Source organism: Macrobrachium rosenbergii, chromosome 14 (assembly GCF_040412425.1).
Source record: "Macrobrachium rosenbergii isolate ZJJX-2024 chromosome 14, ASM4041242v1, whole genome shotgun sequence".
NCBI lineage: Eukaryota > Metazoa > Arthropoda > Malacostraca > Decapoda > Palaemonidae > Macrobrachium > Macrobrachium rosenbergii.
In genome coordinates this window covers 34752148-34764873 of record NC_089754.1, presented here as the reverse complement: position 1 = coordinate 34764873, position 12726 = coordinate 34752148, and the positions used below count along the sequence as shown (strand labels likewise).

Sequence of the window (12726 nt, the reverse complement as noted above, 5' to 3'; positions counted from 1 at the left end):
ACCTCTAGAACAGTTCAAAATAGAGTAATGAGGTTTATCCTAGGATGCCCTCCTTCCACTCGGATAGTCAACATGCAGACCGAACTCATGTTACCTCCATTAATAGAGAGAATTTATGCCAATGTAACTTTGTTTTCTGTTAAATGTCTACACTCTCCACAATTTACTCCAAACTTCTCTGCTGTAAGAGCATCACTTAACGAAGATGCACCAAGACCTCAACTCATCAGATAACCTGAGTTAGGGCAGTATGTGAAAATCTTCGACACCTTGATATCGTTGTACCTGAGCAAGCAGTCATCCAAGATTTGCCACCATGGCGGGTTCCTATTCCTGCTGTCACTTTCACACCAACCTCTAAAGATGCCCATCCCAGTCTACAGAAGCAGTTGGTTTTGGAAACAATAGCCAAAGTGTCAATTTCAGTTCCTGCAGGACACCACATCTACGTGGACGGCTCAGTACAGGCAGATGGAAGTGCAGCATGTGCTATGTTCTCCCCACTTTAGAATCTCCTGAGGGTGGGTGGCATGGTCGCAGGTTGCCAAACTCATCAGTTCCACTTATTGCGAACTTCAAGGTATTTAACCCTACTTGTTAGAAGAAATGTGAATGGATTGGTGATCTGTGACTCCAAATCTGCACTCAGGCACTGACATCTTCTAGGCCCAGCTGTGGCCGTGTTGTGCGAGACATATTGTGTCAACTCGCTGCTGCCAATGCCTCGTTTGTCTTGTCCTTCATGTGGATGCCCTCCCATATTGGGCTTGCTGGGAATGACATGGTGGACAGTCTTGCTAAAGCTGCCTGCACGCTTGAACTTGATGACAGAAATGTTGAGCCCTCACTTCGCTGCCTTAAACATAGAATATATTCAGCAGCTTTTGCCTGTACAGTACAGCGTAGGGATGCAGAGAGGGGCACTAGTGTTTCCATACAACATCATGATAACTTTCTGCAGAGCCATCACAAACCTCGTGGACTCATGGTGCGTAGGCATAATGTCGTAAGTGCCAGGATAAGGTTGGGATATCGTCCTGTGTGGCAGGTTGGACAGACACTAGATATACCACACTACACCTCATGTAAACTGTGTAACCTAGCTAATGCCAATAACCTTGATTACTACTGCCTTCATTGCCCCACTGTCAGGAATATGTTACCTCAAGGACAAAATTTACTTCAAACCTGCCAATATTTACTCAAAGATGACCACCTAGACTTAATTTTGACTCGTCATCCACACTTTGGTGGCTGCTAAACTGTCTGTTGCAGTTGTTGTGATAATGGAATACGATCTCATATATGTTATTTTTGTAACTGATATATTGATAATTCAATGCTGTAATTTTTTTCTGTTGATTTCTGATGTACTGTAAGTAACTGCTAATATGTAACTTTGTTTGACGTCTTTGGGCGTAATAAATTTATTAAATAAATAAATAATCTGACAGTTAGGTGCGATTTTGACAACTTTTTCATTTACTTTCATCAGATATATTTGGTTAAATTATTACACCTCTCACATGTCTACCAACAGTGGGAGACCAGTGGAAAACCAATGTATTAGGTTTTTGGTCAGGTTAGGTGGGGGGGGAGGGGGGACTAGGAGCTGAACATTGCCTTTGGTGATACCAAGGACAACAAATAACTAGTTATGTAAACAGATTTTGTTCTTAAAATTTGCAACCACCTAATTAAGTTAGCAAGGGGTGTCGTGGGAGACTCCAGACATCTTTGGTTATATTAGGTTAGGTAAGGTCAGGTTAGGTGGAAGAGGAGTTCCCAGTCAAATAGATGCACAATATCCTAAACTCTATTTCTTTTAATATGGTGAAAATGCATTTAAAAGCAGACTGTACCTTTATGATGATTGGTTGAATGTGGTGTGACCAAACAGCATTGTCAAACTACTGCACACTTTTATGTGCATTTATACCACAATAAAAATATAGTATAGTCTACGGTGGGTTATGTGCTGACCTGTATTTCACTACTTTTTATATTTCCCAAACTCTAGACTTAAGGGTTGTGCAATGGGCTACCCTAGCATTTCAATGAATGTCTTCAAAATTTATAAACATCACATGGAACATGAGGCAATCAGAAAATACTTCACATTTCTCAAAATACTTCACATTCCTCAACTATTTCTGGTTTAACTAACACTTCTCCACCAGGCTTCTGCTATCAACCAAGTCTAATCCTTCGGGCCAGCCCTAGGAGAGCTGTTAATCAGCTCAGTGGTCTGGTTAAACTAAGGTATACTTAACTTTATTTTTTTGAGACTGTGTTGCAAAAAAGATTACCTTGCTCTTAGATTTAAAAATCTCAAGGTGAGAACTATGCTAGAAATTCTAGGATACAGGTATTAAGGTTTTAATAGGAACACAGGGGCGAGGCATTGCCAGCACCAGTTATGTATGAGCCAACATCTAAGATCAGCTTAGGCCTATATTGGGTTGGCATATATCTCTTTAAATACTAATGTCAACTTCAAGCTAAATTTTTACTTTAATACCACAACCACTCCCTTGAGCACAGGGCTTAGTACCAGCCCCATGGGAATAGGAAAGCTAAAAGATACACAAAAAATGATGTACATCTCTGTTACAGTACAGTACACTTTGATATATTTTAGTATGAGTTTCATATTAAGAATAGGCCTATTATGGAGTCTTAACAGCAATAAGTTAAAACACCAATTTCAAGTTGTGGTATTAAAGTAAAATAAGGAGAGTAAGCAAAGTAGGGAGTCATAAATTACTTGGAGGGGCTCCAGGGGGGGCAAAGCCCCTCTGGCCAGGTTAGGACATGGCATCCAAGGTTTGGTTAGGTTAAGATTAAATCTGATTAGGATAAGTTACCTTTGAAATGCCTACTAGGCCTTGACCCTTACTCTGCATTCATTCCTAAAATACGCCTAGTACCAATTTTTTTTACAACCCAAAGTTAAAGAGCAATTATATGGGGCCTCAATGCAAGTAGGATCCAAAGGATCCAGTATCCTATGTTATAGGTTAGATCAAGGAAGGCTCATTAGGACAAATTCATGTAAGTACCATTACCACATTTTCATGTTGTTTCATTCAGTTTTTATTATCTTCCTTGTGATTGTTACAATGTTCATTCACTTGAAATGCAGGTTAGTTTACCACCTGTTCCCTTTTGTTTTAGCATTGCCTGGTCCTATTTGGCCCTTTCTGTTTCCATAGGCCTAATTTTCCTACTGCATCACCAGAAATTGGGTCTCCTCCCATACGCACTTGTTATTGGCCTAGGTGGAGAGAAACATGAAAGGCATTGCTTAGGTAGTTTGCATAAAATTAAATTAAAAACGGTATTTCTAAGTAAGAGCTCCGCACAGAATACTACCTTGGAAATTGATTTTTCCTATATTTTTAATGTAGCTGATGAAGGAGGTGGTGTTGCTTTATTGTAGGTCAATTGTTATTAACCTCATATCTACCCAACATAGTTGGGGACCCTTTGGAAACGATGGGAGAAAGACTGGACCACCATGTTGTTGTTATGGAACGGTTCCGTGCATGCACAAGTCATAAGGACGCCACGTGTTTAAGAAGGGGCTGGCTAATGAAACCTATTATAAAAGGAACTATACTAACCTAATGTACACAAACCTAACCATAACCTAGCAGGCCGTGTTGCTTAGTCGGCCGAAGCTCCTAGTAAAGGAAACTCTACTTTTTACCAGAAGCTCTCCTATAACACTGCACATGCATGATAGCATTCCAGGATGGCCAACGTACAACTTCTGACATTAATTACAGTCAACCGACAAAAAATAACGGTAAATTGTTAATAATCAACCAAAATACTATAGGAAAAATCAATTTCCACAGTAATTCCCAATGTGTAGCTCTTGCTCAGTTCTATCTTAGAAACATATGGCATAACTACAAGGTAACTCTGCATGGACTGCCATGTTGTTGTTAAGGAATGGTTCCACACATGTGCAAGTCATTAGAGAGTCATATATATGTTCAAGAAATGTTCAAGAAGGGATTGGCTACGGAAACCTATTAAAATTATAAAAGGAACCAGACTAACCTAACCTTGCATGCCGTGTTACTTAGAAGGAGGGAGGAGCCCTGTAACACTGCGCATGCGCGATAGCAGTTCTGATGTTAGTTACAGGTTAATTACAGTCGATCGGCAAAAATAATGGTAAATTCTTAATAACCAACCAAAATACTACAGTTAAAGCCAATTTCCTAGGTCATACCCAATGCAGAGCAACCCCATTGTTCTACCAAACACACACACGCAATTCGCTTGGTAATTCGTTAGGCGTATGCTTACAGCCTCACGAGGTACCACACTTCCATCTAACTTGTTTTAATGAGCCATCAATTATTTATCAATTACAAGCCAAAGAAACGCTAAATAACATATGAAGCCAGTTTCACGCATCAGAAAGGAGAATAAACCCTAATTACAGACTTGCAAACAAATTTCATTAATAAACTTCTGCACCTAAACGCACTCAGATGAGTAACCACCTGACAAGCTGACAATCAACAGCCTTTTACAATGCTCAGTGTAACTGGACAGTGCTTATTGTAACAGGGAGCATTACAGCTCCTAACAAAGTAAGTGTTGTCTCCTGATTTACGCAATAATGGCTATTTCCTTCTAACAAGACATTAATCAAAGTTCAGTTCTACTGTGTGATAACTTACCGGCCGTGAAGGTGTCGAAATTTTCAGTTTTATTCGGCGTAACCGACACTGGATAAGTTGCTCGGCCCTGGTGAGTACCATTCTCAATGTTTTCTCACTGTGAAGTCATTAAGAAAGTTGTTCCCCTGGACATTGGATGCGTTTCGTTCAAATATATGGTAAGAGCTGGCGGTTTTTGGTCAAGTAATGCTGATTTTTATCAAAATTTCTTGACGTCATCTTGTAAATGTATTTATATTATTACTAAAAATACAACGGTAGGCTGGAAATTGCACAAATAACATCTAGTGTTCCGTTTAATTAATATAAAAACATTTTTGTTGTAGAGAAACAAACCGAGTTCCTGAGACTAATGGTGTTTAGGGCCGGGACCGTATGTTAAACACTAGGCCTATGATTCTATTTCATGGTAATACTTCATTTAATCATACTAATACCTTGATTAAAACTCTCCAGAAGTAGGTGGGGGTGGGGAATCTAAAAACTTGGAAGGTTAAAATTACCGGAAAGTTGAAATCACAGCACTTAATTTGTTTGAAGGGACGCCAAGGCTGAGAGAGTCAGTAGTGACGTCATTAACAGGTTCAGGTTAGCAGGAGTAGATGCTGTATCCTTACATCGGCACGTCTGATGCGCTTGTGTTTTTGTAGTTTTGGATGTATTCCTCATTATATTTTACCTTTTTACTGTTTTTCACCACATTCGGTATAATATTTGTACAATAGTTGTAATTTTTGTGTAACGTGATATTTTTTTATGGGCTATACCCAAGTTTTCGTTACATACAGAATGGAAGATATTCCGATAACATTCCAAAATGCTTTAATGTGATTACTTTGTTACAATTTTTCTCCTTGACTATGTTTGGTATGCTAACTTTTGAGCATTATTAAGTATGTCCTTTATTTTATATTTTGGATATAGAATATATTCATCACGCTGTCTAATTTAATCCCTGGGTAAGTTCAATTTTCCCGTACTTTTATTCCTTTGATGTGCTCTGATTGATCTTCGTATAATACATAATGTTGCTTTCTAATTTAGATTTAGTGTACACCTTATATATATATATATATATATATATATATATATATATATATATATACATATATATATATATATATATATATATATATATATATATATATATATATATATATATATATATATACATACACACACACACTATACACACATTTGTATATGTATATATATGTATATATATATATATATATATATATATATATATATATATATATATATATATATATATATATATATATATATATACGTGTGTGTGTGTGTATATTCTCTATTGGATTACAACAACTACATGTAGCCCGGAACAGCGGACTATGTATCAATGCAGTGACACAAAATTGCAGTAATAAAGAGATTAACTTCGTGCTGTTAGCTTGAACGTGCATGCAACTGCAATTGTAATCAATTGAGAAAGAAAATGTTAAAATTTTACGCAGCTTTTTCAACTGTAATGCTAAGTTTTAATATGTTGCTGTTATGATTAGCGTATGTACTGTTTTGCGTTTTTTTTTATATACGTGATGGATAGGCATCGCTATGTAGTTTGAAGTTGCTTAATGTTAAATACATTTTAAATATATCCTGTTTTATTTAAAGACCATGCTCACTTTTCTTCATTTATTTGTTAGTTAACAAGTGGGAGATCTTATGTAGTCTGATTCAAAACGACTAGAGAAACCCAAAGATCGTCTTTTGACTAAAACTACGAAACAACAATAACAATTTTTATCAGACATACCCACTGGAAATTAGTACTAATAGTAGTTATATCACTAATTTTGCTCTAGTTATTATACAAATATTTTGCACATGCTACGTTGGCTGCTGCTTCCGACAGTAACTGGCTGCTTCCTAAGCCACGTTTTACATGACTGGAATTTGTTCAGAATGTGTCTTTGTATCGTTTTTTTTTTTATGTTTCAATTAACCTTGCCTACCATCTCAACAGATAGAAATCCGTAAGTTGGTTTTCAGGCCACAGCTACCCATTTTACCCGTTTTAGTTCAGATTGTTTAATAGTGCTACAGGGGATAGGGGAGCGAATGACTTTTCAATATTAGAGGAGCATTAGCTTATACTGTAGGTTGTATTACCTTTTGTTACAAACTGCCAAGGGTAAAAAATACATTGCACTAATAAAATCTGTCTGTTTAGTGGTATTCTGAAGTACCCTGTACAAACAGGACGCTTTGTTTGTGATTACACAAACAAAACATCCTGTTTGTAAAGGGCACTTCAGAGTACCAGTAATTTACAATGAAAGCTTACCTTATTTCATATGCTATTTCGTTTAATGGAGGCGTGACGTCATTATGATTTCATTCGAGACGTTAAAGGTTGAATGGGGAATTAGTTAATCGATAAATAAAGTATATTGCTCTGGAAATGCAACCGTCAAAGAATCGTGGCTTTATTGTGAGGTACGTAATGACATACTTGCATGCAAAACTGTATCGCAAAATATGCATGCATGTAAAAAGGGTTTTGCTGATCAATGCACAATGCGTGGGTGTGCATGCACGCATCTGTCATGAGAAGCCTACGTTCCTCCTTTAGCTGTCGAATCTAGAATAAATCTTTTATTTCCAACATCAGCCACTTTGCATAATGGTCAATTGCGACTTGTCACTCTTATACTGCGCCCCTCACCTTGAGTTTCCCCAAGCCCCTCCTGTTCCATCACCTATTGTAACGTTTCCAGCTAACACTCTCTGTCTACCTTTCCTTCCTCCTTCCAAAACTTCCTAATTATGCTGACATTCTTATCATATTCCATTCTCTCTATACGACCAAACCACATCAGACTTCTCTACTTTCTTTCCATCTTTCCCTCCAGACCCTCTAATATATATATATATATATATATATATATATATATATATATATATATATATATATATATATAATATATATATATATATATATATATATATAATATATATATATATATATACATATACAGTGTATACTCATATAATATATATACATATATATACATATATATATATATATATATATATATATATATATATATATATATATATATATATATATATTAGAATGTACTGTCACTTTCACGTGATATACATGTATCTTAATAACTACAATGACCCCTTATTTCTTATTTTCCTCACACACCGTGGGTACACCTATCATTGAAGCCATGAATTCAGACGGGAAGTAAACGAAGAAGCTTTTTCTTCTGGTGGTGTCTAAAGGGTGTCATCATTCTTACTAGTGTGCCCAGGTTCAATTCCAATCACAGAATGAAAGAGCTTCTTCAGTTATTTCCCTTCTGGATTCAAAGTTTGTAGTAACAAGAGTAACCAATGTGCATGTGCTTAAATGTTAAAAAGTATATCTGTATGCATTCATTATATATATATATATATATATATATATATATATATATATATATATATATATATATATATATATATATATACATACATATATACATACATACATATATATATATATATACATATATATATATATATATATATATATATATATATATATATATATATATATATATATATATATATATATATATATATATATTATATATATATTTGGGATGAATGTCAAAATCAAGTGTATGTGTTTGTTTGGTTTATTGTTTACATATCACACAGAGTGACACAAAACAGGAAAGGAATTCAGCCTGGCAAAGTATAAACAGAGTCAAAAAAGGAAATTTATTCAAGCGCTGAGGAAGGCAATGTACCTCTAAAACCGTAGTCTCTGATAAGAAAAACAATTCTTCTTTTCGATTCCAACTTCTTTCTCTCTCTTTGTTAATTAGAATATGTCGACCTTTGCTCCATAAATTTTTCAGTTTTACCTGATAACAAAAACACACAACTCCATAGCAGCAAGAAACTCTCACTCACATTAGACAAAGTTCCAACAAAGGGAGGAAAACAGGTTTCGGGAAAAGAAAGACGTCATAAACATCATTGAGGGAAGTTCTTTGTCCGCCCAAGCCTCTTTTTGGTCAGCTTAATTTTCTTTGGTCTTTTCTGAGAAAGGTTCGGTCAGCTGGAATCCTCTGTCTATTGATGAGGGACCTGCTCAGTCCACAATACCGGAGAGAGAGAGAGAGAGAGAGAGAGAGAGAGAGAGAGAGAGAGAGAGAGAGAGAGAAATTGAAGAAATTTGTTAGATATGTGATTGTCACTCATGAAAATGATCATTCTTTCAATTCCATATGATCTTTTTTCCATGTTTTATTCATGTTCTATTAATTTTATCGCATTTATTCATCTTTACAATTGCTAAATAAAGCAGAAAACAGACGAGATTTTTCACTAACGCTAATGAATAAATGAATAACAGTTTAAATTCAATTCCTAAAGGTCCCTTTCATGTCAGTTGTGCAGTTCATCCAAACCTTAATCTCAATAACACGTGTAGATACTTCAAGTAAAGATTTTCATCATAGAACTGTAGAAGCAGTAGTTGATTAATTAAGTCACTTAATTATTTATTAAACGTATGAGAGTCATTCATTCCGGAGGTTAAAAGGATGATTCTGGTAATCAACGGTCATCTTTCGAGAATAGCCCACTACCGACAGCGATGTTACAGTACACAGTCGTCTCATTCCGTAATTATAATTTTTTTTTCAAGCGATGTAGAAAGAGTAGGCTTAAGTCGTTTAAATTTAGCAACATTGAAAAAGTAATCAAAGCTAGTTCACGTGTTCTTTTGATGTAGAACTGAAAACCTAGTTTCCTGAACACTTTTTTTTTTTATTTCAAGCCCAGCTAAAACAGTACGACTGGCAAAATATCGGCAATTCGAATTTCTTGGAATATACATCGCACAGAACGAGCACAGAATCTTAAATTAAGACAAGTCTAACGATTACGAATACCTGTCATAAAGGTTTCGATTATTTGGGCTTAACAAATCATGGAGGGTTATATGAAATGTGTTGACATATTTTTTGTTATAGCTGCCTGGTCGGGTAATTGCTATTTTTTTTTTTTTTTTTTTTTGCCTATTAGTTTCAGTTACGTTTTACAAGTTTTATTTCCTCCTTACTGTGTAGAGAAGAAAGCCCTTCTATTCCATCTCCCATTTGTTGTTTTACTTTTTTTTTTGTACGTTTATTAAAAATTCATGAGAGGTGCTCATAGCATATGCGAGTACATTTATACATACTCATAGTAATTCATGTGCTTATGTGAATACACATATATACATGTATATATATACATATCTGTAATAAAAACATATATATGTATATATGTGTGTGTATGTATATATATTGCTGTTCCCCGTAACAAGAGATGTTCCAGAGAGCAAAAAGCAACATAACAGTCCTATTGTCTATACACACTCTGATTTATACTTCCCCACAAATGTGAATCGTCATATTGGAAAACCTCTTTCTGGTCATATTTTCCACACTTAGGTTTTAGGTAATATATGAATAGGTTAATTTTCTTTTTCGTGTTTTGTCCATTTTAAGTTTTCAGCGAAAAACCTGTTCTTGTGCTCTATCTTAATAAATGACTCGGTATCGTTGATATCATTATGTTATAAATAACTCGGCTACTGTTGCAGAAGTTACTAGCTACCACGGTATTGATTTTACTTCTTCATTTGCCATTTTGGAAAATAATTTCTGTTATCACTAACAGATATTGTAAAGTCGCTTAGAAGATGCAACATCTCAGGACCGTCTTTTCGTCTTTGATCTCTGAACTTCCCAAACAATAACCTCATTCTTCTCCTGTCTTCTGCAATAGCCGCCCGTTCGTTCGTGCGTACGTCCGATTCTCAGGTGTAGTTCGAAGATTGCCCGTCAGGTGGCAGTGGCAACGGGTGCGGTGGGCCTTGCACCTTTGGATGCTCATTGCAGAGTGGACCCCAGCGGGACGATGAGTGCTCGTTCACGTGATGAGATTTCTCCCTTCCAGTATTACCGCCGGTATTCCGATCATTAGTGCCCGAAGGACATTGTGATGACGTGGAACGGAGTGTCGCTTCTCGGGTTGTGATAATGGTACCAGCAGCTGATGAGGGGTCAGGAGGGTCGACTGCTGTGCGCCCTGTGACGAATGCCTATGGCGGGCAAGGCACTTCCCCCAAACAGCACCGCTCCCTGGACGAAGACAGCCAGAAAAGCCGCAAGAAGAAGCAGAAACCGCACAAGAACTCTAAGGAGAAGGCCAAAAAGCATGCGCCCTCCGCTGACCCCTCGCAGCTCGACGCTGGCAAGCAGGCCCTCAAGGAGCTGCTGAAGGAGAGACGGAAAACAAAGAAAAACAAGACCTCCTGCACTTCGCTCCTCAAGCTGTACACGACCATTCTGGCCGGCCTGATGATCATAGGGGGATTATTTACGTTATTATTCTTAGTTCCGATGACCATTGATCCTGCGCTCGCGACCCTCACGTACGAGTTCCACCCCAAACCAGTCTTGTGCATGACCACCTTCGCCGACTGGGTATCGGGACAAACGAGTATAAACTGGTGTTCGTGCACGATGGGGTGCACCTCGGACATCTTTAACTGTTCCCAAGTAGTCGTAGTGTACAGAAACTGTAAAATGACCAATAGCTCCTCCTCGCCCACGTCCCCCTCCCACACGAGGGGGAACAGGGGGAGTTGTACAGTGTCCAGCAGCTCCTCCTCCATCGTCAACACGACCTATATTGACCCCGACCATTGGGACGTGTTGAACGCCTCCCTGTACATAAACGTGAAAGGGTGTGGGTATCCCCCCGCAGTGAACTGCACCACCTTCTTCGACCACTACGGCGTGCCCGGGCGCCGTTTCTGGTGCTATTACAGCAAGATGGACCCTTACCTAGTCATGCCCGAGTATGACCGCGAGGCGGCCGAGATGGAGCTGGTCAACTCGCTGGGCTGGACCGTCGGTGCCCAGGTCGTGGGCATCCTCATCATAGTCTTGCTGCATTGCCCGTTTATTGCATTTTTCAAGAACTTACTCCGTCGACGAGCGATCTTGCAGCCAAAGTAAGTCATGGGGATGAAACTATGATATCTTGACGTGTTAGTTCACAATGCAGTGTATGTCTATGTATGTTTTTTCAATTATGTTTTAAGGGCTGAAACTGTCTTTTACATAGTCCATAGACATACATATATATTTATAATTTTATATATAATTATATATACCGTATATGTGTATAAATATATAATCTTTCGTTTCATGCCTTGTAATATCTCCAACTTGAGAACACATTTTCATAGAATTATCTTTAAATCATTTCATAATGCGCAAGCAAACATTTTTCCTTTATAAAAAAAGAAAAAAAGAAAAGCGATGTTTCACATATTATCATGTTTTTAGAATATTCATAGCCTATTCTGACAAAGAGCAAAATAAAGCTCATCCTTTTCGTACGTTCTACGAATCGAGTATGATTCAGTTTATTGATTATGCAACAGGGACCTGCCCTTTGCAATGTACTGTTGCCTGAAATGATTCTTCTACCTCATAAATAACCTCATAAATAACCTTTGTTTTCTGAATGTTTATGTCAACCTTGTGGTGAGACTTACGTACTCGAGTCTTCATTGTGAAGGTCATTATGAAGAACAGTGAAGATGCGTGTATGTATACTTGAGTATGTATGTAATATGCATATAGCATATACACACGTAAATGTATGCATTTGAGTATGCATTTTCATACATTAATTCATACACATGATCGTCAGGCACTCCATTGTCAACAGTCACTAAACAACTCTTCACTTCGCCTACCTCTGTCCTCCCCTTCCCTCCTTCCCTTCTTTCCTCCCTCCCTCCCTCCCCCCCTTCCTCCAACACTATTCATCCAGCACCCACACTTGCCCTCACCACCATCATCACGAAAGGCAATCATCACAACACCCCTGTCATCACGATCTGTTCATTTGCTGTATGTTTATCATCACTTTTTTTTCTTATTGTTATTGAGGGTTTCTTTGGTGAGGCGAATTGTTTTACAAATTC

At 37.4% G+C, this 12726-nt stretch overlaps 1 protein-coding gene and 1 long non-coding RNA gene across 6 annotated transcripts in view; one reads left to right on the top strand and one right to left on the bottom strand.

The window, feature by feature from the left end:
• Window positions 1-5184, bottom strand: part of LOC136845920 (uncharacterized) — a 59662-nt gene extending 54478 nt beyond the window's left edge. Inside the window, exons 1-2 of one of the 5 annotated variants that reach the window (XR_010855295.1) lie at window positions 4704-5184; window positions 3069-3277 (exon numbers count right to left, since the gene is read on the bottom strand). This is a non-coding gene — a long non-coding RNA (uncharacterized lncRNA). Of the gene's footprint in view, window positions 1-3068; window positions 3278-4071; window positions 4138-4703 lie in introns of those variants that run through there. The other 4 variants (XR_010855296.1, XR_010855292.1, XR_010855294.1 and 1 more) reach the window with 4 other exon arrangements.
• Window positions 5185-9648: 4464 nt separating this feature from the next.
• The window catches only part of LOC136845919 (protein tipE-like), a 114474-nt gene continuing 111396 nt past the window's right edge, over window positions 9649-12726 (top strand). The window contains exon 1 of the mRNA XM_067116409.1: window positions 9649-11742. Within this exon, the coding sequence (XP_066972510.1) occupies window positions 10763-11742 (980 nt within the window). The 5' untranslated portion in view covers window positions 9649-10762. The remainder of the gene's footprint in view (window positions 11743-12726) is intronic.